This window comes from Coregonus clupeaformis, chromosome 11, assembly GCF_020615455.1.
Source record: "Coregonus clupeaformis isolate EN_2021a chromosome 11, ASM2061545v1, whole genome shotgun sequence".
NCBI classification, from domain to species: Eukaryota; Metazoa; Chordata; class Actinopteri; order Salmoniformes; family Salmonidae; genus Coregonus; species Coregonus clupeaformis.
The window spans coordinates 10,364,635-10,390,093 of record NC_059202.1 but is presented as its reverse complement, the minus strand read 5'-3'; the positions used below and the strand labels follow the sequence as shown (position 1 = coordinate 10,390,093).

At 43.7% G+C, this 25,459-nt stretch overlaps 1 protein-coding gene across 1 annotated transcript in view; it reads left to right on the top strand.

The window, feature by feature from the left end:
• The window catches only part of pdhx (pyruvate dehydrogenase complex component X), a 75,995-nt gene that overhangs the window by 4,652 nt on the left and 45,884 nt on the right, over nucleotides 1–25,459 (top strand). The window contains exons 2-5 of the mRNA XM_041889507.2: nucleotides 1,070–1,153; nucleotides 16,279–16,379; nucleotides 23,041–23,243; nucleotides 24,432–24,530. Coding sequence (XP_041745441.2) covers nucleotides 1,070–1,153; nucleotides 16,279–16,379; nucleotides 23,041–23,243; nucleotides 24,432–24,530 — 487 coding nt within the window. The remainder of the gene's footprint in view (nucleotides 1–1,069; nucleotides 1,154–16,278; nucleotides 16,380–23,040; nucleotides 23,244–24,431; nucleotides 24,531–25,459) is intronic.

The following is a 25,459-nucleotide window of genomic DNA, read 5'->3' as shown; positions in this document are numbered from 1 at the left end:
AGTTCTTCAACACTGATCTTGACAAACCATTTCTGTATGGACCTTGCTTTGTGCACGGGACATTGTCATGCTGAAACAGGAAAGGGCCCTCCCCAAACTGTTGCCACAAAGTTGGAAGCACAGAATCGTCTAGAATGTAATTGTATGCTGTAGTGTTAGATTCCCCTTCACTGGAACTAAGGGGCCTAGCCCAAACTATGAAAAACAGCCCCAGACCATTATTCCTCTTCCACCAAACTTTACAGTTGGCACTATGCATTGGGGCAGGTAGCGTTCTACTGGCATCCTCCAAACCCAGATTCGTCCGTCGGACTGCCAGATGGTGAAGCATGATTCATCACTCCAGATAACGCGTTTCCACTGCTCCAGAGTCCTGTGGCGGCGAGCTTTACACCACTCCAACCGACGCTTGTTATTGAGCATGGTGAATTTAGGCTTGTGTGCGGATTCTCGGCCATGGAAACCTATTTCATGAACCTCCCGACGGAACAGTTCTTGTGCTGACGTTGCTTCCAGAGGCAGTTTGGAACACAGTAGTGAGTGTTGCGACCGAGGACGGACGATTTCAGCACTCGACGGTCCAGTTCTGTGAGCTTGTGTGGCCTACCTCTTCGCAGCTGAGCCGTTGTTGCTTCTAGACGTTTCCACTTCAAAATAACAGCACTTACAGTTGACCGGGGAAGCTCTAATAGGGCAGCAATTTGACGAACTGAATAGTTGGAAAGGTGGCATCCTATGACTGTGTCACGTTGAAAGTCACTGAGCCTTTCATTAAGGCCATTCTACTGCAAATGTTTGTCTATGGAGATTGCATGGTGGTGTGCTCGATTATATACACCTGTCAGCAACTGGTGTGGCTGAAATAGCCGAATCCACTAATTTGAAGGGGTGTCCACATACCTTTGTGTATATATAGTGTAGCATAGACCTATTAATGCATTTTTGTTCAATTGACTTGATTTTCTAGTTATGTAGACTAAAGTGAACGATTTCATTCTTTGTTATAAATTAGCATGTATTGCTACTTGGGGTCTGACTGGTGTTGATGTGTTTTCTCTCTTTCCTCTAGGGGCTGCCCCAGTCAAAGTGGAGATGCCTGCTCTCTCTCCCACCATGGAGGAGGGAAACATTGTCAAATGGTTGAAGAAAGAAGGTAAGAGAGCCCCTGCCTCCATTTGCCAACGTTCACAACATACTCAGCTTCTCTATTGCATGTAGACTACAATCCTACATAACATAATCCAGCCTACTACACAAATCCAATATGGTTGATTTTAATTTTACATCTCCATCCATATACCTTCATAAAGACACACTCATCACCCTAAACATATTCTACATTTTGAGATGTGAGTAATGACTGGGAATATTCCATGGACCAGTTAATTAAGCCTTGGCAGTTCAGTGTTGGTCAGATTAGCCAACTCTCTCATTTATTAAGGAGGAGAAAAGCAGTGCCATGTTTCTCCCTTTCTCCACCTCGGAGTGATGGAGGGGCCAGAGTGTTCATTATTGACCATGTGACATCATATCCTTCTACACAGCAGTCAGAGCCCAGGCAGGCTGAGAAAGGAAGGCACCTGAAACTTGGCATTGTCTATGTCACTGGGTAGCAACGCTGTTCCCCCTCGCCGCCATAGCCACATAGCCATTCATCAGAGACAGTCAGCCCATACCCTGCTCCTATTGGTCAATTTACACTTGTGTAGCCTCAGTTGTCATGTGGCTGTTATAACACTGGAATGTGGTGTCTATGGGAATGTATCTCATGGTATTGCGAGCATAATTATCAGCATTTTATAAAGACTTGTGTAGGTTTCACTGTCACTCTGTAGCCTAAATATAGTGGCGTAATATGAATGCCTTTTGGGTTTTGACGTTCATCATGTGTTTCGTCAGAGGTGGTATAAAAATGATCATGTTTTTGGGTTGTAATAAGCTTGTGGAAATAAAACAACGTGCGGTGATGTGCCCAGATGGAACGAACTTGCAGAGCACAATGATTGGTTTTTCATTGCTGTGTGATGCGAGTGTGGGAGCATGTGTTATTTCAAGTGGAGAAGGAATTCTATTCTGCAGAAACCACAACATATTTTCACTGTTTCCTGGGTGCGTGCTTGCATTGTGTGAGTAGTCGTATGACCTGTGTGAGTTGATGGCAGCATAGCCCAAAAATGTTTTTGGTATCTGATAGTTCTGGCAATTCTCACATAGAACCTTTATTTGGAGGAAGGATGTTTGATATGCTTTTTACATTTGTAACACAATTGTTTTGTTGTTGAAAATCACAATGAAAGTGGCCGTTTGAGGCCCTTCTTAGACCTATACATGTCCCCTGTGACACCCAATTATCCATGATACAAGCAACATCTTGGTGTCATTATACTCCATAGTGTGCTCTAAAATATGTAGTATTGCTACATTCTGAAATACAATTTTACACGAATGTATTCAACATTAAAACTATGAATATCTCAAAAGTCCCCTCTTGGTATTTTTTAGAAATATCGTTTTACATTTCCAGAGTGGGCTCTCTGCTACTGTTAAGATACATTTTATGAGCACCACCAACACATTGAATGGGGAAATGGATTCAAAGGGAACTCTGCTGGTGATTTGATAAATATGCAATCCTGCAGAAGGGCTATGATTGGTAAAATTGGTCAATTTCTATGTTTTAAAATGGATAATTTCTTAAAAAGTAGCCGAGAGCCCACTCTGGAAATTTGATGTTTGAATAGTATATTGTTCCAAACAATATGTGGGTGATTCCACACGATGGTCAACCTTAGCATCCTAAATTAATAATTTCCAATGGAAACCATGTTTCTTATTATCCATCCTTAAGGTCTATATTTTGGAGGAAACTGTATGAATTCTCCATCACTCTCCTTGGTCAAATAGGCCTTACATAGCCTGGAGGTGTGTTTTGGATCATTGTCCTGTTGAAAAACAAATGATAGGATGGCGTATCGCTGCAGCGTCACCAGCAAAGCACCACCACACCACCACCTCAATGCTTCACGATGGGAACCAAACATGCGGAGATCATCCGTTCACCTACTCTGCGTCTCACAAAGACACGGCGGTTGGAACCAAAAATCTCACTTTTGACTCATCAGGTTTACATAAACTTAGGCTGGAGTCATTAAAACTCGTTTTTCAAACACTCTACAAATTTCTTGTTAACAAACTATATTTTTGGCAAGTCGGTTAGGACATCTACTTTGTGCGTGACAAGTAATTTTTCCAAAAATTGTTTACAGACAGATTATTTCATTTATAATTCACTGTATCACAATTCCAGTGGGTCAGAAGTTTACATACACTAAGTTGACTGTGCCTTTAAACAGCATGGAAAATTCCAGAAAATGATGTCATGACTTTAGAAGCTTCTGATAGGCTAATTGACATCATTTGAGTCAATTGGAGGTGTAGCTGTGGATGTATTTCAAGGCCTACTTTCAAACTAAGTGCCTCTTTGCTTGACATCATGGGAAAATCTAAAGACATCAGCCAAGACCTCAGAAAAAAAATTGTAGACCTCCACAAGTCTGATTCATCATTGGGAGCAATTTCCAAATGTCTGAAGGTACCACGTTCATCTGTACAAACAATAGTAAGCAAGAATAAACACCATGGGACCACGCAGCCGTCATACCGCTCAGGAAGGAGACGCGTTCTGTCTCCTAGAGATTAACATACTTTGGTGCGAAAAGTGCAAATAAATCCCAGAGCAACAGCAAAGGACATTGTGAAGATGCTGGAGGAAACGGGTACAAAAGTATCTATATCCACAGTAAAACAAGTCCTATATCAACAACCTGAAATGTCCTCTTGTCTGATGAAACAAAAATAGAACTGTTTGGCCATAATGACCATCGTTATAAGAACACCATCCCAAACGTGAAGCACGGGGTGGCAGCATCATGCTGTGGGGATGCTTTGCTGCAAGAGGGACTGGTGCACTTCACAAAATACAGTGGGGAAAAAAAGTATTTAGTCAGCCACCAATTGTGCAAGTTCTCCCACTTAAAAAGATGAGAGGCCTGTAATTTTCATCATAGGTACACGTCAACTATGACAGACAAATTGAGGGAAAAAAATCCAGAAAATCACATTGTAGGATTTTTAATGAATTTATTTGCAAATTATGGTGGAAAATAAGTATTTGCTCACCTACAAACAAGCAAGATTTCTGTCTCTCACAGACCTGTAACTTCTTCTTTAAGAGGCTCCTCTGTCCTCCACTCGTTACCTGTATTAATGGCACCCGTTTGAACTTGTTATCAGTATAAAAGACACCTGTCCACAACCTCAAACAGTCACACTCCAAACTCCACTATGGCCAAGACCAAAGAGCTGTCAAAGGACACCAGAAACAAAATTGTAGACCTGCACCAGGCTGGGAAGACTGAATCTGCAATAGGTAAGCAGCTTGGTTTGAAGAAATCAACTGTGGGAGCAATTATTAGGAAATGGAAGACATACAAGACCACTGATAATCTCCCTCGATCTGGGGCTCCACGCAAGATCTCACCCCGTGGGGTCAATGATCACAAGAACGGTGAGCAAAAATCCCAGAACCACACGGGGGGACCTAGTGAATGACCTGCAGAGAGCTGGGACCAAAGTAACAAAGCCTACCATCAGTAACACACTACGCCGCCAGGGACTCAAATCCTGCAGTGCCAGACGTGTCCCCCTGCTTAAGCCAGTACATGTCCGTGTCCGTCTGAAGTTTGCTAGAGTGCATTTGGATGATCCAGAAGAGGATTGGGAGAATGTCATATGGTCAGATGAAACCAAAATAGAACTTTTTGGTAAAAACTCAACTCGTCGTGTTTGGAGGACAAAGAATGCTGAGTTGCATCCAAAGAACACCATACCTACTGTGAAGCATGGGGGTGGAAACATCATGCTTTGGGGCTGTTTTTCTGCAAAGGGACCAGGACGACTGATCCGTGTAAAGGAAAGAATGAATTGGGCCATGTATCGTGAGATTTTGAGTGAAAACCTCCTTCCATCAGCAAGGGCATTGAAGATGAAATGTGGCTGGGTCTTTCAGCATGACAATGATCCCAAACACACCGCCCGGGCAACGAAGGAGTGGCTTCGTAAGAAGCATTTCAGGGTCCTGGAGTGGCCTAGCAAGTCTCCAGATCTCAACCCCATAGAAAATCTTTGGAGGGAGTTGAAAGTCTGTGTTGCCCAGCGACAGCCCCAAAACATCACTGCTCTAGAGGAGATCTGCATGGAGGAATGGGCCAAAATACCAGCAACAGTGTGTGAACCTTGTGAAGACTTACAGAAAACGTTTGACCGGTGTCATTGCCAACAAAGGGTATATAACAAAGTATTGAGAAACTTTTGTTATTGACCAAATACTTATTTTCCACCATAATTTGCAAATAAATTCATTAAAAATCCTACAATGTGATTTTCTGGAAAAATATTTTCTCATTTTGTCTGTCATAGTTGACGTGTACCTATGATGAAAATTAAAGGCCTCTCTCATCATTTTAAGTGGGAGAACTTGCACAATTGGTGGCTGACTAAATACTTTTTTCCCCCACTGTAGATGGCATCATGAGGAAGGAAAATTATGTGGACATCTCAAGACATCAGTCAGGAAGTTAAAGCTTGGTCGCCAATGGGTCTTCCAAATGGACAATGACCCCAAACATACTTCCAAAGTTGTGGCAAAATGGCTTAAGGACAACAAAGTCAAGGTATTGGAGTGGCCATCACAAAGCCCTGACCCTGAATCCTATATAAAATGTGTGGGCAGAACTGAAAAGGCGTGTGCGAGCAAGGAGGCCTACAAACCTGACTCATTTACACCAGCTCTGTCAGGAGGAATGGGCCAAAATACACCCAACTTATTGTGGGAAGCTTGTGGAAGGCTACCTGACATGTTTGACCCAAGTTAAACAATTTAAAGGCAATGCTACCAAATACTAATTGAGTGTATGTAACCTTCTGACCCACTGGGAATGTGATGAAAGAAATAAAAGCTGAAATAAATAATTCTCTCTACTATTATTCTGACATTTCACATTCTTAAAATAAAGTGGTGATCCTAACTGACCTAAGACATGGAATTTTTACTAGGATTGAATGTCAGGAATTGTGAAAAACTGAGTTTAAATGTATTTGGCTAATCTGTATGTAAACTTCCGACTTCAACTGTGTATGTGTGTGTGTGTGTCACGTTATCTTTTTATAAATGGTCAAATTGAGTTCCCCTGTCGCCACAAGATGAATAGTTTTGACCACACTCCACTGCTATGAGTGGTGTAGCTAGAAATCGTAAATGTCTATCCTATATTGAAAAGGCACCCGCAAATGAAAATTCCACAAACATGTTTATCTATTTTGTGCTGTTAGATTTGAATTTAGTTTCGTGTTGTTAGATATCATAGTGCCCTGTAAAACAATATTCAAATGTATTGAACTTAGTAGGAAATCAACATATTGTATTGAATTTATTAGAACATGAATATGGCCAAGATTATTTTAAGACATGAACAAAATGCGTGAGTAGCTAGGTTTCCATCCAATTGGTGACAGACTGTCATGTGAATATTCTAAAATCTGCATAAAGAAAATATGCTAATTTTCCAACCAATGGTGTGTTTCCACCAAACGGACTTGTTGCGGAGAAAAGTCAGTGCTTGATGACGTAGTGCACACACACTTTACTTTATGTACCAACTTTCAATGTGTTTCCATCGCATTATGAACTTTACCGATTTTAGTTAGTTGCCTTTTTAAATAGTAAATGTGCCTACTCTGGTCTTGGCACGCATGCTCTAGCCAACAATTTGCAGATACAGTTCAGGTAGGCTGTGTTTGTAGGCTACATGATGAGATGATTATGGATAAGAGTGAGAATATTTTTACTTGTCAAACAGCAGTCAAGCATCCATCGTCATGTCACCAGAATAAGACCCTCAATATTTATTGGAAAGGAGCATCAAGATCACTGTGCACTTTCACCACCCTGTGAAGTTCATCATAACTTATTTCATCTGTAGCCTAATAAACTGCATGGTTTCCCGAGTCATAGTGGGAGGAACAAGTTTTCTTCGATATGATGGTTATTATATCAATATTTGTGCATAAAGGCGTTTCCATCACCATTTCTTGCATTATACATTTTACCGGCACAAAAAGTTCCCACCATGTCGAATGAACAAATTAGCCAAAAACCTTCTCAATGTTCACTACAAAGTAGCTAGTGCCTACCTAGTATCATGATTATTTGCATCAAATCTAATTTTATTTGCCACATGTGCCGAATACAACAGGTGTAGACCTTACACTGAAATGCTTACTTACAAGCCCTTAACCAACAATACAGTTTTAAGAAAAGAAAAGTGTTAAGTAAAAAATAAAAATAATTAAAGAGCAGCAGTAAAATAAAATAACAGTAGGGAGGATATATACAGGGGGTACCGGTACAGAGTCAATGTGTGGGGGGGACCGGTTAGTCGAGGTAATTGAGGTAATATGTACATGGGGGGGTAGAGTTAAAGTGACTATGCGTAGATAATAAACAGGCAATTGCAAATAGTCCGGGTAGCCATGATTATCTGTTCAGGAGTCTTATGGCTTGGGGGTAGGAGCTGTTAAGAAGCCTTTTGGACCTAGACTTGGTGCTCCGGTACTGCTTGCCGTGCGATAGCAGAGAGAACAGTCTATGACTAGGGAGGCTGGAGTCTTTGACAATTTTTAGGGCCTTCCTCTGACATAGAGGTCCTGGATGGCAGGAAGCTTGGCCCCAGTGATGTACTGGGCCGTACGCACTACCCTCTGTAGTGCCTTGCGGTCGGAGGCCGAGCAGTTGCCATGCCAGGTGGTGATGCAACCAGTCAGGATGCTCTCGATGGTGCAGCTGTATAACTTTTTGAGGATCTGAGTTCCCATGCCAAATCTTTTCAGTCTGCTGAAGGGGAATAGGTGGCTATTTGTTTAGCAAACTCTGCAATCACGTGTGCTACAGAAACACCGCTAACCAAACAAGTCTCTTGCTGGTGCACAGTTAAATTAAAGGGTATCTACATCCAACATTTTTTATTTGTTTTGCCAGACCTCAAAAGTAGTCTCCTGATGTGGTTTAAGCATTGTTGTGGACTTAGAACATCCAATTTTGCTATTAAAGTATGATTCTGAGAACAAAAACCTGAAAAAGTGGGGGAAAAGGAAAGCTGGAAAAACAAAACAGAATGGGATTTGGGAAAAAAGAGAACATAATTATGCAAAAAGTAAATTTTATAGGGCCCTAATCATTTGCGGCGTACATCATGAGCAAAGTCATTGTAGCCTGTCATTCCACTTCCTCTGGCATGAGCACGTGCTGACTTGGAATTGCTGGAGCGCAGCCGAATAGTCTGCCAGCAGCCTACCGAAGGTTGCACCGTGTCCATTACAATGTAGAAAAATGTGTCTCTAGTCCAAACCTTTCAATAGTTAGGAAATCCATATTACCAGAGCATCATCTTTTTTATTTTTCTATGGTGGATTCGTTGTCGCAATTTATGGAAGATGCCAGAACTTTGGAGATAACTTTGGATGGCAAAATCAAAGATACTGGCTTCCCCTATCCATCTTTGGCAAATTTGTCCCTAAATGCCAAATTATGACAACCAGCTCCAGAACCAGCCATAACCTGGAAAGCTGGCTAATCTTTTGAATACTGTGTAGCAACAACAGATAACATTAGCTAGCTAGATACAGACGGGATACTAGCTAGCTACACTTGACAGCTGTCAGTACCCTACTTGTTGTCCACTCCATGTGGAAATCACCACAATAAATGTTCCCACCCCTAATTCATGAATATATATTAGCAGCCTGCGTAATTCTTCGGAGGTGGAACAAAAAAAATAAAAAAATCCGCTATAGGACAGGAATTATGTCGAAATAGGGTCTCTGGTGGGGGACTTTTTAATAATAATATTTTTAATATTGAATCAATTCATGTGAACATTTTACTTCATAATATAGACACCAAGATGTCTGTACCATGTACGGTTCACGGATCAGAGTCTTACAGGAGGCATGCATAGGTCTAAAAAACGCCACTTTCATCACGATTTAACCCCCAAAAATGTCATACAAATGTAAAAAGCATGTTAAACATCCTTCCTCGCAATAAAGTTTTTATGTGAGAATTGCCAGAACAATATATGATACCAAAAGTATTTTTGACCATGCATGCGTGGAATCGCCCAGTTGGCTTTGTCACTGGATATCCAGCTTTTCCTCTGACCCTATCCCATCCCCAGTGGTGTAGTGCACTTTTTTTAGGTGAGGGAGCACCTTTTTTTTTATGACGTCATAATTTCTTAACGTTTGTACAGAGTACTGACAGATGTAGCCTATTGAATATCATTGTAGAATAGGCCTATGCATAAACTACATCCTCCAATTGCCACATCTGCCTATGTAAACCATATTGTCATAAGAATATTTTCTATTTTGAATACCCTAAAACACCAAGTTAGGCATAACTAATTTCAAAATAGGCCATAATCACTGTCAATCGTGAATGATACATTTTATTTTTATTTTTGTGTGTGTGTGTGTATATATATATATATATATATATATATATATATATATATATATTTCTTTTTTTTACCTTTTATTTAACTAGGCAAGTCCGTTAAGAACAAATTCTTATTTATAATGACTGCCTACACCGGCCAAACCCGGACGACACTTGGTCAGTTGTGCGCCGCCCTATGGGACTCCCAATCACGGCCGGTTGTGATACATCCTGGAACCGAACCAGGGGGTCTGTAGTGACGCCTCTAGCACTGAGATGCAGTGCCTTAGACCGCTGCGCCACTCGGCATCCCATCTCAATCAGTTTCATGGGAATATGCATTTAGATCTTCTTGAATTAGTGCTTTGTGAGTGAATTAAAGCAGATGGTGTTAACAAACTAGCCTTTCTGTAGACCTATTTTGTTTCAATCAAAGCATATATAATTCCTTATTCAGCTTCAGATAAGAAATGACTGAGGTGTTTTAACATATTCTAGGCCTACTATGCTACAGTATATGCTATTATATTCCAATCAATCATTATGTGATCTTGCGAGACATTGATTAAGCTTTGATCTAACTTTACTAAACGAACTCCATGGTGAGAAGTGATAATTTTCTATTTGTAATAATAAGTACTGAGTAGGACTATTAGGCGTAGGCAACAGATCTTGATGAGGGTTATTTTAAGCAATTTGAGGGCCCTTCGAATCATGGTGCTGAAAGGACAGCACCGTAACCGTATTTGGTCACACGTCGTTCTGGGTTCCACTGCGCAAGAGGGGGTCCGTGGAGTTTTATGAACGTCAAGGCAGACTCTGTGAATTTGGATCCTAGATCTCATTGGTGTGATAAGGTTAATGTGGTGGATCAGTTTGTCTGCATACGCAATCGAGGTGGTACGTTTCTGTAAGCTAAGCACTCGGACACTAGGGTTGAGTTCAAGTGCGTCGTACATGATCCCTAAGTCCATAACAAACTGTTTTGAGGACAGCCATTTTAGCAACCCATGGTGAAGTTTTCTGTCTGTGCCTGTTCTTGTTACGTCGGATTTGGCCCGCTCGAAGTGGTCAAGCCTCCGACCGACGGGCCTCTGCACACACGCCAACAGTTATTCATTATTCGCACCACCGCCAGAGAGCGAGAAGACAGGGAAAAAAACACCATTTACCTTACCTACCTATAGGCTATAGCTTACATATTTTTGTTTTTCGTTCTATTTATTTAGAGCTTATTTTCCAGAAATACACTGCTCAAAAAAATAATGGGAACACTAAAATAACACACCCTAGATCTGAATGAATGAAATAATCTTATGAAATACTTTTTTCTTTATATAGTTGAATGTGCTGACAACAAAATCACACAATGTATCAATGGAAATCAAATTTATCAACCCATGGAGGTCTGGATTTGGAGTCAAACCACACTACAGGCTGATCCAACTTTGATGTAATGTCCTTAAAACAAGTCAAAATGAGGCTCAGTAGTGTGTGTGGCCTCCACGTGCCTGTATGTCCTCCCTACAACGCCTTGGCATGCTCCTGATGAGGTGGCGGATGGTCTCCTGAGGGATCTCCTCCCAGACCTGGACTAAAGCATCCGCCAACTCCTGGACAGTCTGTGGTGCAACGTGGCATTGGTGGATGGAGCGAGACATGATGTCCCAGATGTGCTCAATTGGATTCAGGTCTGGGGAACGGGCGGTCCATAGCATCAATGCCTTCCTCTTGCAGGAACTGCTGACACTCCAGCCACATGAGGTCTAGCATTGTCTTGCATTAGGAGGAACCCAGGGCCAACCGCACCAGCATATGGTCTCACAAGGGGTCTGAGGATCTCATCTTGGTACCTAATGGCAGGCAGGCTACCTCTGGCGAGCACATGGAGGGCTGTGCGGCCCCCCCCCCCCAAAGAAATGCCACCCCACACCTGCACATTTGTGGCCTGCTGGAGGTCATTTTGCAGGGCTCTGGCAGTGCTCCTCCTGCTCCTCCTTGCACAAAGGCGGAGGTAGCAGTCCTGCTGCTGGGTTGTTGCCCTCCTACGGCCTCCTCCACGTCTCCTGATGTACTGGCCTGTCTCCTGGTAGCGCCTCCATGCTCTGGACGCTACGCTGACAGACACAGCAAACCTTATTGCCACAGCTCGCATTGATGTGCCATCCTGGATGAGCTGCACTACCTGAGCCACTTGTGTGGGTTGTAGACTCCGTCTCATGCTACCACTAGAGTGAAAGCACCGCCAGCATTCAAAAGTGACCAAAACATCAGCCAGGAAGCATAGGAACTGAGAAGTGGTCTGTGGTCACCACATGCAAAACCAGTCCTTTATTGGGGGTGTCTTGCGAATTGCCTATAATTTCCACCTGTTGTCTATTCCATTTGCACAACAGCATGTGACATTTATTGTCAATCAGTGTTGCTTCCTAAGTGGACAGTTTGATTTTACAGAAGTGTGATTGACTTGGAGTTACATTGTGTTGTTTGTGTTCCCTTAATTTTTTTGAGCAGTGTATTTTTACCAGCTCCGTGTATTCTCAAATTGAAAAAAGTGAGGGCGCGCCGCTCCCCTGCGGTACGGCAGCACTACATCCCTGCCCATCCCCTTGTATTGTAAGTGTGTGTCATTGTGTAGCTTAAGCCTATTGCCATTCCAGTGGGGAAGAGGTGAAAGGGGCAGGTGGTTGACTGTTTAAACCTTAACACCGGCTAACCCCTTGGGTCATCTGGTGTTAAAACCACACACACACACACACACACACACACACACACACAAATATCCTTTCTAGTCCTCCCTTCTCCCGGCTCTCTGGAGCTTCTGAGGTCAATACTCACTCCCACCCCTGCCCACTATTTCCCTCACACCCTGTCCGATCCTCCCACCACCCTCTCTCCCACAATTCTCCCTTTTTCTCTTCCTAAAAGTTGAGGTGATATTTTACTAGGCAGGCTATTGGAGCTGAGGATGGTATTTCCCTGTATGGATGTGTACAGTGCCTTGCAAAAGTATTCATCCCCCTTGGCGTTTTTTCCTATTTTGTTGCATTACAACCTGTAATTATTTTAATGGATTTTTATTTGGATTTCATGTAATGGACATATACAAAATAGTCAAAATTGGTGAAAATGAAATGAAAAAAAATAACTTGTTTAACCAAATTCTAAAAAATTAATAACGGAAAAGTGGTGCGTGCATATGTATTCACCCGCTTTGCTGTGAAGCCCCTAAATAGGACCGGTGCAACCAATTACCTTCAGAAGTCACATAATTAGTTAGATTGCACACAGGTGGACTTTAAGTGTCACATGATCTCAGTATATATACACTTGTTCTGAAAGGCCCCAATCTGCAACAACACTAAGCAAGGGGCACCACCAAGCAAGCAGCACATCCCACGGAGCACCATTCAATCCATTATTTTAAAAAATATATTTAAAAAATATGGCACCACAACAAACCTGCCAAGAGGGCCGCCCACCAAAACCCACGGACCAGGCAAGGAGGGCATTAATCAGAGGCAACAAAGAGATCAACAATAACCCTGAAGGAGCTGCAAAGCTCCACAGCGGAGATTGGAGTATCTGTTCATAGGACCACTTTAAGCCGTACACTCCACAGAAGTATGCTTTACGGAAGAGTGGACAGAAAAAAGCAATTTCTTAAAGATAAAAATAAGCAAACATTTGGTGTTCGCCAAAAGGCATGTGGGAGACTCCCCAAACATGGAAGGAAGGTACTCTGGTCAGATGAGACTGAAATTGAGCTTTTTAGCCATCAAGTGAAACTCTATGTCTGGCGCAAACCCAACACCTCTCATCACCCCGAGAACACCATCCCCACAGTGAAGCATGGTGGTGGCATCGGCAGGGACTGGGAAACTGGTCAGAATGGAAGGAATGATGGATGGTGCTAAAGACAGGGAAATTCTTGAGGGAAACCTGTTTCGGTCTTCTAGAGATTTGAGACTGGGACGAAGGTTCACCTTCCAGCAGGACAATGACCATAATCATACTGCTAAAGCAACACTTGAGTGGTTTAAGGGTAAACATTTAAATGTCTTGGAATAGCCTAGTCAAAGCCCAGACCTCAATCCAATTGAGAATCTGTGGTATGACTTAAAGATTGCCGTACACCAGCGGAACTCATCCAACTTGAAGGAGCTGGAGCAGTTTTGCCTTGAAGAATGGGCAAAAATCCCAGTGGCTAGATGTGCCAAGCTTATAGAGACATACCCCAAGAGACTTGCAGCTGTAATTGCTGCAAAAGGTGGCTCTACAAAGTATTGACTTTGGGGGGGATGAATAGATATGCACACTCAGGTTTTCTGTTTCACCCCAAAAAATATTTTGCATCTTCAAAGTGGTAGGCATGTGTAAATCAAATGATACAACCCCCCCAAAAAATCCATAATAATTCCAGGTTGTAAGGCAACAAAATAGGAAAAATGCCATGGGGGGTGAACAATTTCGCAAGCCACTGTACCTTCTTTCTCCCTGTGTCACTGTCCTGACCCGAGGTGACCTTTCTACCCTAGGATCGCCTGTTGAAAATAAAGACTGACTCAATGTGACCCCTTCCCAATAGGCCCCAACCTCATCTTCCTCTTCTGCCTTGTCTTCACTCAATAACAAATGGCCTCTTTTTAATAAAACATATCACCCCTCCCTGGTTTTAGATTTGATTCTCTAGCCCCATAGGGAAATGTAGAGACATGGGGCAATATTATGAAGAACATACAAATCTACCAGAACCCCTTCCTTTACACCCAGTACTGCTGCTGTTCTCCTGTTTGTCTGTGTGTCTGTAGGTGTAATGTATGCATATATGGATGTGGTGGAGGGAAGCAGTGCTTCCTAATTGCAGTCTTCTTTCATTGCTTCACAGATGTAAATGTATTCCTATCTATTTCCTAGCCTCCCATACAACCGCGTTCTAGAGATGTAGCCTACCATCAAACATTCCAAAGATAATGTACACATTTGTAATCATGTAGTAACCCAAAAAGTGTTAAACAAATCAACATATGTTTTATATTTGAGATTCTTCAAAGTAGACAACCTTTGCCTTGGTGACAGCTTTGCACACTCTTGGCATTCTCTCAACCAGCGTGATGAGGTAGTCACCTGGAATCCATTTCAAATAACAGGTGTGCCTTCTTAAAAGTTAATTTGTGGAATTAATTTCCTTCTTAATGTGTTTGAGCCAATCAGTTGTGTTGTGACAAGGTAGTGGGGGGGTATACAGAAGATAGCCCTATTTGGTAAAAGACCAAGCAATCATTACTTTAAGAAGGTCAGTTAATACGGAACATTTCAAGAACTTTGAAAGTGCAGTCGCAAAAACCATCAAGCGCTATGATGAAACTGGCTCTCATGAGGACCACCACAGGAATGGAAGACCCAGAGTTACCTCTGCTGCAGAGGATAAGTTCATTAGAGTTACCAGCCTCAGAAATTGCAGCCCAAATAAATGCTTCAGAGCGTTCAAGTAACAGACACATCTCAACATTGACTGTTCAGAGGGGACTGTGTGAATCAGGACTTCATGGTCGAATTGCTACAAAGAAACCACTACTAAAGGACACCAATAACACGAGACCTGCTTGGGCCAAGAAACACGAGCAATGGACATTAGACCGGTGAAAATGTGTCCTTTTGGTCTGGAGTTCAAATTTGAGATTTTTGGTTCCAACCGCCGTGTCTTTGTAAGACGCGGTGTGGGTGAACGGATGATCTCCGCATGTGTAGTTCCCACCGTAAAGCATGGAGGAGGAGGTGTTATGATGTGGGGGTGCTTTGCTGGGGACACTGTCTGTGATTTATTTAGAATTCCATGCACACTAAACCAGCATGGCTATCACAGCATTCTGCAGCGATACGCCATCCCATCTTCAACAGGACAATGACCCAACACACCTCCAGGCTCTGTAAGGGCTATTTTATCAAGAAGTAGAGTGATGGAGTGCTGCATCAGATGACCTGGCCTCCACAATCCCCCGACCTCAACCCAATTGAGATGGTTTGGCATGAGTCGGACGGCAGAGTGAAGGAAAAGCAGCCAACAAGTGCTCAGCATATGTGGGAACTCCTTCAAGAGTGTTGGAAAAACCATCCAGGTGAACCTGGTTGAGAGAATGCCAAGAGTGTGCAAAGCTGTCATCAAGGCAAAGGGTGGCAATTTGAAGAATCTCAAATATAAAATCTATTTTGATTTGTTTAACACTTTTTTTGGTTACTACATGATTCCATATGTGTTATTTCATAATTTTGATGTCTTCACTATTAGTCTACAATGTAGAAAATAGTAAAAATAAAGAAAACCCCTTGAATGAGTAGGTGTGTCCAAACTTTTGACTGGTACTGTATCTAAAAAGATGGGTGTCAAAATTATTTGGACCCCTCTTTACAAAACTATAACACCCTCCCCTTGCGAGGATAACGACACTGAGCCTTTTTCTCAAATGTTTTATGAGATTGGAGAAGACCATTCCTCCATACAGAATCTTTCCAGATCGTTGATAGCCTTCGTCTGCGCTTATGGATCCGCCCTCTTCAATTCAGTTCTAAATCTATGGTTATAGCATCCCTTAGAAATTGACTTTCTATTCTACTCTCGCTCACCATTTCTTTTTCTTTTTTTCTTTTATGTACGTTTTTCCTTTCTCAAATTATTAGTCTTAGACATTCTAAGTGGTCTGACTGTTGCTGGTGTCCTGCAGGTGAGGCGGTGGCGGCTGGCGATGCGCTCTGTGAGATTGAGACGGACAAGGCCGTGGTTACCCTGGAGTCCAACGATGACGGTGTCCTGGCCAAGATACTGGTGAGTGAACAGTGTGTGTGTGTGTGTCAGTTCTTTGGGCTTCCCTCTTCTCCTTAATTGGCAGAACATCACTGATGAGGTGTGCATCGTGACCTCTGTCTGTTTGTCTCTCTCTCTCTCTCTCTGTGTGTGGTGTGTGTATGAATATTAATGACTCTGCCCAAAGACAGACAGATCACTTGTCTTTCATCAACGATGCGCCACATGTTTGTCCCTCAGAACAGAGGGATGAAAGCAGTTTTTCCTCCGCTGTCAGATCGATCTGGCAATGGGAAAAAGCATCCAATTACATCCTAACGAGAGAGAGAGAGGATATTGATGGTAACTCTGTGTGGTACTGCTTTACCTGTAAAACACACCCTCCTTTCCTCCATCCTTAATTATCAGAGGTAAATGATCCAGCAGTCATAATGACATACACAATATGTACAAAAGTATGTGGATACCCCTTCAAATTAGTGGATTCGGCTATTTCAGCCACACCCGTTGCTGGCAGGTGTAGAAAATTGAGCACACAGCCATGCAATCTCCATAGACAAACATTGGCAGTAGAATGGCCTTACTGAAGAGCTCAGTGACTTTCAATGTGGCACCGTCTTAAGATGCCACCTTTCCAACAAGTCAGTTCGTCAAATTTCTGCCCTGCCAGAGCCGCCCTGTCAACTGTAAGTGCTGTTATTGTGAATTGGAAACGTCTAGGAGCAACAACGGCACAGCCGCGAAGTGGTAGCCTAGGCCTTACAAGCTCACAGAACGGGACCGCTGAAGCGCATAGCGCGTAAAAAGTCTGTCCTTGGTTGCAACACTCACTACCGAGTTCCAAACTGCCTCTGGAAGCAACGTCAGCACAAGAACTGTTCGTCGGGAGCTTCATGAAATGGGTTTCCATGGCCAAGCAGCCGCACACAAGCCTAAGATCACCATGCGCAATGCCAAGCGTTGGCTGGAGTGGTGTAAAGCTCGCCGCCACAGGACTCTGGAGCAGTGAAAACGCGTTCTCTGGAGTGATGAATCATGCTTCACCATCTGGCAGTCCGACGGACGAATCTGGGTTTGGCGGATGCCAGGAGAACGCTACCTGCCCAAATGCGTAGTGCCAACTGTGAAGTTTGGTGGAGGAGGAATAATGGTCTGGGGCTGTTTTTCATGGTTCCGGCTAGGCCCCTTAGTTCCAGTGAAGGGAAATCTTAACGCTACAGCATACAATGACATTCTTGACGATTCTGTGCTTCCAACTTTGTGGCAACAGTTTGGGGAAGGCCCTTTCCTGTTTCAGCATGACAATGCCCCCGTGCACAAAGCGAGGTCCATACAGAAATGATTTGTCGAGATCAGTGTGGAAGAATTTGACTGGCCTGCACAGAGCCCTGACCTCAACCCCATCGAACACCTTTGGGATGAATTGGAACACTGACTGCGAGCCAGGGCTAATTGCCCGACCATGTAGTGTATTTTTAATTTATTTATGTTCAACCCAGCATTCATCAACTAGCTAGGTGACACACACACACACTTGCCTGTCCCACAGCTGATGCCATTGGTCCCTTCCAGTCAGTCATCCGATCAGTGAGTGTCACATCATTCAGAACAGTGTCCTAGTGGCAATTTGCCGTGTAAACCAGGCATAGCATAGTTCAGCACAGCATGCCCATATTGTTCTAGTGCTGTGGTTCAGGTGGTGTCTGTGAGTGTACCCTAAATAAAGAGCAGATATGGAGTAATTACCTAGACAGATAGCTACACATTTGCATAAACAAGACTGTTGCTCTGGAGCAAGGGCTAAAAAAGGCAGTGGATTACCTTATCCCCATGGCAGTGTACAATAATTTATCTCTGCCTTTTTTAGCCCTTGCTCTATTCTCATCCTCTCCTTCATGTTTGCTTTCTCTTCCCCTTTCTCTTCATCTCTCTCCTTCCGATCCATGTCTCGGCTGCCATGGTGATAAGGTAGTTTCCATGGCAACGGCCCAGCAGTTGTGGGTATGGGCTTAGGAAGGCTAGGAGCTGGCAGAAAGAGGAAGAGAGATAAGCCCCCCAGGCTCAGCCAGCATCCAGACCAACACCCCACCCCTGAATACCCCAGTGCAGACCCAGGCCCAGTCTCTACTGGGGGTATTAGAGAGGAAGTATGCCAGTCTCTCTGGATGTGTGTCTGGGTGCTGGTTTGTATCGTGTGTGTGTGTGTGTGTGGTGTAACTAGTATGAGCAACGTGTTTCCTGGCTGTGTGGAAGGGGCAGGATGGTTTCTGCTCTCTGTAGGTCACAGCACAGATTAGCCCACAGTGGTGTAGTAGTGGTGCTCTCTAAGTATGTACCCACTAGGATTCTAGTTTAGCAGCCAGTGTAACATCCGTAAACACACACACAAGGCTGATATGGCACATGTAGAGATCCCCCACACGTTGATGTGTTAGTGGGGGTGCAGGGATTTTCGAGATGGATTGATACGGTGTACAGAATGTATGTCAACGTTTAACGGTCGAGGTAACTAGTGGCAAGATGGATGGATGGAAGAAGGAAAGGCTAGATGAAGATACCTGACATGGTCCACAGTGCTTATCTTGTAATTTATCAGTCTCTGGTTCCCTCCCTCCATTCCTACATACTTTCTCATTAGGATGCTGTCATTTTAGGATAGATTAATCTTCCAGGTGGGAGTTTGTTGGCTGTGTCTCAACTCAACTGACATCTTCCCTGCACTACAACTGGCCAAAGCATGACTGTAAAAAGAATGGACAAACCATCCATCACGTGACACCATTCATTTCTATGTGAAGACTCCGTAGATCATTGAAGTCAAATGAAGCCCGTTAAGATCGCGTCTCATGGAGACATAACGTGGAGTTTGAGCTACTCGAGGAAGTGATGTCGCAAGCTAGCTCAGTGCTGCCCCCTCTCATTGAGTAATCCTGCGTTTACATGGTACGAGGTAGGCGTCAAACCGGATGTCATTGTTTTCAATGAGAGCAAGACGGTAAATGCCATTGAGGCTGGCAGTGGATGCCGTCAGCCGCCACGGTAGACAGGACTTGCCGCCAGAGTTCAAATATTTCAACTTTTGCCATCTGCTGAAGCATTGTTTTCTACCAGATGTTGATTTGCACTGTTTGTTTACTGAAATCACCATAGCAACGTATACCCGTCGTGCTGGCTTGGTTTTGCCATCACCGTCTTTCTTGCTTTCTTGTCCCGCTATGCTGACTGGTATGACGGTTTTTTCATCCCTTGTCTAAACGCAGCATAACTCAAGTTAAAGGCCTACCGGGGTACTGCATGCTGCCATTAGCAGCATCTTTAAATAATCGTTTCAAGGACATACATCTGGTGTATTAGAAGCAATTATTGGTACCATGAATGTATTCGGAAATGTTTATTTACACGATGATTGACCACAAAGATTGACATTTTCCCATTCACTATAATGGGGGATCCTGTTTTCTGCTAATTATACCTGCAGTAGCAGTCGGCTTTAAACTTCCATGGCGTCAATGAGAAGGGGCAGTCGTTCTCCCCTGGGCCAAAGAAGAGAGAAGAACCGAAAGGCCCGCACGCTGAATATGCTCCCAATTTACCACCTTTATAGATAACGTTTCCATCCAACACAGAACTTAGTCAGTTCTTTGAAATGATACAAAATGCATAGGTTAACCTCATAAATGGGGTGTTTCGTTATATCATTTATGAACTAATTGATATATTCAGGATAGACCCCGTAGGAGCACTATACTCTCTGATCTCCCTCCTATGCTTTAATTTGTCAGATTTGAGAATGCAGCCAAATCAAAAGCCCTGGGAGACAGTGCTGCTGGGGAAAAGCCCTCCTCTGGACTCTAATTAGACTATTCTGCCCAGTAACAAGTTGCAGGATGTAGGATGCAATGATATCGCCTCAAATCCCTCTTTCTCTCTCTCCTGGCAGATCAATACACTCACACGGAGGCATGCACTCACACACACACACACACACACACACACACACACCAAATCAATACAGTATATTTTTCTCCAAATAAGCCAACCTTTTCCCCACCTCTTCCTTTCTCTTCGATCTGAAGGCGAGGGACTAATTGTGAACTGTTTACAAGTCCCGGGTGTGAAGCTTATCCTTGTTGAGGGTGGGAGTCCAGGTGTGAGAGTCTTGAATTGTATCAGAGATCACAAGAGCATGGTGTGTCTAATCAATGGTTATTTTCTGAAATCCGTGTCCTCCTCATCCACCTCTTGACCTATTATTCTTCACTGAAGCTAGGCAAGTCTAATGTGTGCAGTCAGGTTGAACCTGTGCCATTTCACTGTCAACTCAGGTGGGAGGTGCTGCTCAGGTATTTGGTTAAGTGTTTGTTATGATGTGAGTCGCTCTGGATAAGAGCGTCTGCTAAATGACAAAAAAAAAAAAGAAAAAAAAAAAAGTGATGGAATGGTTCAGGACCGGCACTGTCCTTTTACAACCAGATGATGGCAGTGTTGAGCCCCACACTAGCAGTGTGTTACACGCTGTTCCCTCTCTCGCTTTCTCTCTCTCTAAATGTGTGCCTATGTGCTCTTGCGTCTTTGATGGAGACATCCACATAAGACAGCACGCCATCTGTGAATGTGAAAAAAAAAAGGGACGGTGACAAGGTGTGTGTGTGTGTGTAAAGGCTGTGAATGACCCCCAGCAGCAGCTTCTTCGAGAGCTGTATTAAATGTCTATAAATACCTGGTTGTCTAACTGGTGTTTATAGAGAGCCTAATAGTGGGGAGGGAACATCGCTGGGCTCTCTCTCACTCACACACACACACACACACACACACCCCAGTTACATGCATTGTGTGGCACAGTATTGTGCAAGACTGTGGTTGTATATTTTCTTGTTCATTGGTCAGTATGTGTTCCTGTATTTGCAGCCCAACAGAACATCAAGCTCTAATCTGGAGTAGGAAAAAACACCACAGTCACAGTGGAATTGAATGGGTTTGTTTTGTAGCACAATAGACTTGTATGTCTATTGGGATGGTGGTTGTCAGAGGCAGTTTATGATATACTGAAATGTTGCACTGATCCTGTAAAATTAAGATATGTGGACTATGATGGGGATATACTAATCTGTCATGCCCTTCAGACAGCTGTATGACCCAGCCAGGCTAGGGTCAGGGGTCAGCCATGGCTAAAGTTCAGTGTCATGTCACATCCAACTGTCCTGGTAATCCTCTCATTTCTCATTGTAGTGAATGTAACCAACATAGCCCTGCCATTATCTATCACCTCACACTGGGCCAGAGGTACTATGGACACACACACATACTACCTGTAGCTCCTAGCAAATGGACAGGAAGCCACATACAGTCACACAACAAACATGCCAGACAAGGCACGACCCCATGTTGGTAGTGTCATGCGTTAGGGATGTTGTGCCAGCAGCTATTTTGTAGTAAACAAAACCGTTTTTTCTCTCACTGCCAAAGCCCTATATGTAGCTGTCTCACATCCTCCCTAGCTACCTACTATCCAATAGACATTAGCCTACCTTTTTGCTTTTAGTAACCCTTTGCCTTTACTCAGTGAGACATGGTAATAAAGCCTATTTGACTGTTGTACTGAGGGGAATATCCTGGTGAATTAAAGTGAAACTGGACTAGAGGTGTGTTCCTGGCTGGCTGACTGGCCCGGTCTGCCTGCGAGCGCAGGTGGTCTTATCCTGCTGTTGTTTCTGGATAGGTGGAGTCAATGGTCTTATTGGAGTTCCTCTATTGTTTAGCAGCCACTGGGGAGGATGTGACTGGGTGAACTGCTGTGAGTTTTCCTCCAAGTCCTATGGTTCAAAACCATCTGACATTCAGCCAGTTGCAAGGGCTTGTGTTCTGATCTAATGCAGAAACCAATTACCTGATCAATTTCAGTGTCGCCATGACGCTTTCCCCGTCGCTAACAGCGGGTGTTATTTGTGTTGTCTGTTTTTTCTCTTCTTTTCTGGCGAGCGGAGCTATGCCCTTTAGCAGGAATGACAGCTCCATAAGTGGATACCATTTGGAAATAGATGGAGTGTTGTAGCCCTGCCTCATCCATTGTGCCTGGCCTCTCATTTAGAACTAATCAATATTGACCGAGGAAAAACACCTTGCTGACTATGAGGGGGTGGAGACATCCATGCTGTGCCTTATTGACGCTGTTAGAGACTGAGATGAAGAGAAAGATGGAGAGGGATTGCGAGAGAATCGATGTGCGACGGGGGGGGGGGGGGGGGAAGAAACGGTAAGTAATCCATTTCCCCTCCATTAGAGTCCTTGGCCTTGTATGTTTTGTCAGAACAGAACAGCGACTAGGGAAAATGAAGTGAATTGAGGAGGCAGTGGGGACAGACACACAGCTGTTTGAAAGGTCTGCCTATGGGTCCCTCTGGTAGCAGTAACAAATGACGTGTCGAGGTAATATCTTTTGAAAACCCTCCCTCTCCTGGTTGTTCTTGCCATTCTTCCTATCATTTGGCCTCTCCCTCTCTAGTTCCTCCCTTCTTCCTTCCCCCTAATGCTCTTCTTCCTTTCTCGTTCTCATTCTTATGTGCATTCTTCCCCTCTCTCTATTTCTCCACCTCTCCTCAGTGTTCTTCGTCTGAGTCAAATACAAATGCAACCTGATAGTGATTATTATTATAAAAGGTAATGTGTCTCTGTGTGTCCTCAGATGGAGGAGGGCAGTCGTGCCGTGCGTCTGGGGACTCTCATCGCCCTCATGGTGGAGGAAGGGGAGGACTGGAAGACGGTGGAGATCCCGCCCCCCATGGCAGCCACGCCAGCTCCTCTCGCTCCTGCAGCTGCAGCCCCTCCCCCTCCGGCAGCCCCGGCTGCACCCCCACCACATCCCCCCAGAGCAGCCTCTACAGGACTGTGAGTCTCACCTCTCTCTCCTCTTCTTCCTCTCTTCCACTATTACATTCTTTTTTACATCACTCCATCATGCTCTACTCTTTCATTCTTCATCAATGAATCAATATATGAATCAGTAAATCAAATGGTATTTGTGTAGTGCTTTTCACAAATACACAAACATTTGTCAAAAGAGCTTGACCACAGCCTTGGCATGACCCTCTAAAGAGCAAGTAGATGTCTCGGTGGTAAGGAAGAAACCTTGAGAAGAACTAGACTAGAGCTGAAGCCCATCCTCTTTTTCCTGGCCAGATAAACGTTCAGAATAAATGTAACAACTCCACCATCACACAACACGCTGAGTAAGACTGCTGTCCCTTTCCACATCCATGTTAAAACGCAAGAGATCCTCTCCTGCCTTATTGACACACATAGGACAGGAGCTGGTACTAAACTTCAAATCAGGGCCTATTTGATTTGCAAACATTTTGCTGAGTTTGTGTGTGTGTGTGTTTCCACTGTCCACTTGTGTTCCCATTTTTCCCCAAAGCTTGCTCAAATGAAGCAAGGTTACCTGTGTTTGTGAAAGAACAGGCGTCCTGTTAGGTTGATGTTAGGCAGGAGTGAGACTGGAAATGGACTCTAAAAGGCACTTGACGTTTTTGTTAATTTGTGCAGTACCACTGTCATTATCTTCAGTCTACATTGAGAAGGCATGAGACCAGTCTCATGTCAAGGGTTTTAGGATTTAAGTGGGTGTTAAGGCCCAAATGCAGAGACATTAAATCTGTCCTTTAGAACAGTTGAATTGCTCCTCTATTAAAATGTCACAGAGGGAAGCATTTACGCTCCTAGCTGTTTTTCTGTTAGCCTTTTTAGGTGAAAGGGAATCTAATCAAATCAAATAATATACGTCACATGCTTCGTAAACAACAGGTGTAAACTAACAGTGAAATGCTTACGGTAGTGAATGGTAGTGCAAGTGCATGTTCTGAACTGTCTAGAATGTACATAAACCGAGTGCATTGACAGGTGAATTGTCTGTAGCCTATATGGTCTACATAAGCCGAAAATATTTGTTTACATTTATGTTTACTCTTTATGTTCTCTGACCAATCAGGACATGATTACGGTCAGATTAACTTTGTGTGCGTGTCTGTGTGTCTCTCTGTCCCTGTCTGTGTGTCCTGTCCTTTCCTCTCCCCCCAGGTTGCGGCTGAGCCCGGCAGCCAGACACATCCTGGACACACACGGTCTGGACCCCCAGCTGGCCACCCCCACGGGACACAGGGGCATCATCACCAAGGAGTGAGTTCACATACGAGATGTGTTCAGCGTGGTGGAATGTTGCAGATAGAAATGTAATGAATAGGGCAGACATGATTCCCCTATTCTAATCTAGCTACATACAATCATATGTTTTGTGACTACAGAGTAGGGGTACTGGGTGGTGTATGTGTGTTATACACTACTGAGCAAGGTAAAAAAAAAAAAAAATTCTCTCTGAGGAAGAAATAACAAACTAACTGACAAAAAAAAGTGCGAGAGAAGATGTTGTGAATGAAAGGGGGGAGTACGATATTGAGTGAGTGAAGTGACAGAAATTGATTGAGTGAAAAAGTGAGCAGTTGCCAGGTGCTTTTTAACCCTGTTATGTGGGTGTGCTCACACCAGAGGAAGCTGTGGAACTGTGCGCACAAACAACACAACTTTAATGGCCACCTGCTGTCACGTGGTGTCTGATGGAACGTTCTAGTTACCCAACTTGCACCCTGCTGGGGAATCTCATTAAGACACAGCTGTCTCCATGGCAACCCAGTCTCCAGGGCCTACTGGTGGCCATAGAAACACAGGCCATATGTTTTGGGAGACGTATGTGTGTGTGCGTGTCTGTATGTTCCCGTGTGTCTGTTCGTTAGTCGCACGTGTGTGTTTGTTAAAGAGCTAGTGTAACGGGATATGAGGAACCACACCCGACACAGGAAGATCACCTAAAGGCTTTCCCACACTGTACGTCAGATTCAGTCTTTTACGGTTATTACATGTCATACTCTGCGGTTTTTACCAAATGAAAATCTTGATTTCAACCTGGCCAGATTGTACAATTTGCTTGAGTTTTGTCATCACATTCTGCAATTGCCTTGCGAGGCTACGTCAGCCGATGTAGGGTATGTCAACTGCAGCTTTGTATTTGATTTGCGCAAGTTCCAGCAGCGCAAGCCTCCCTCTATGCTTAT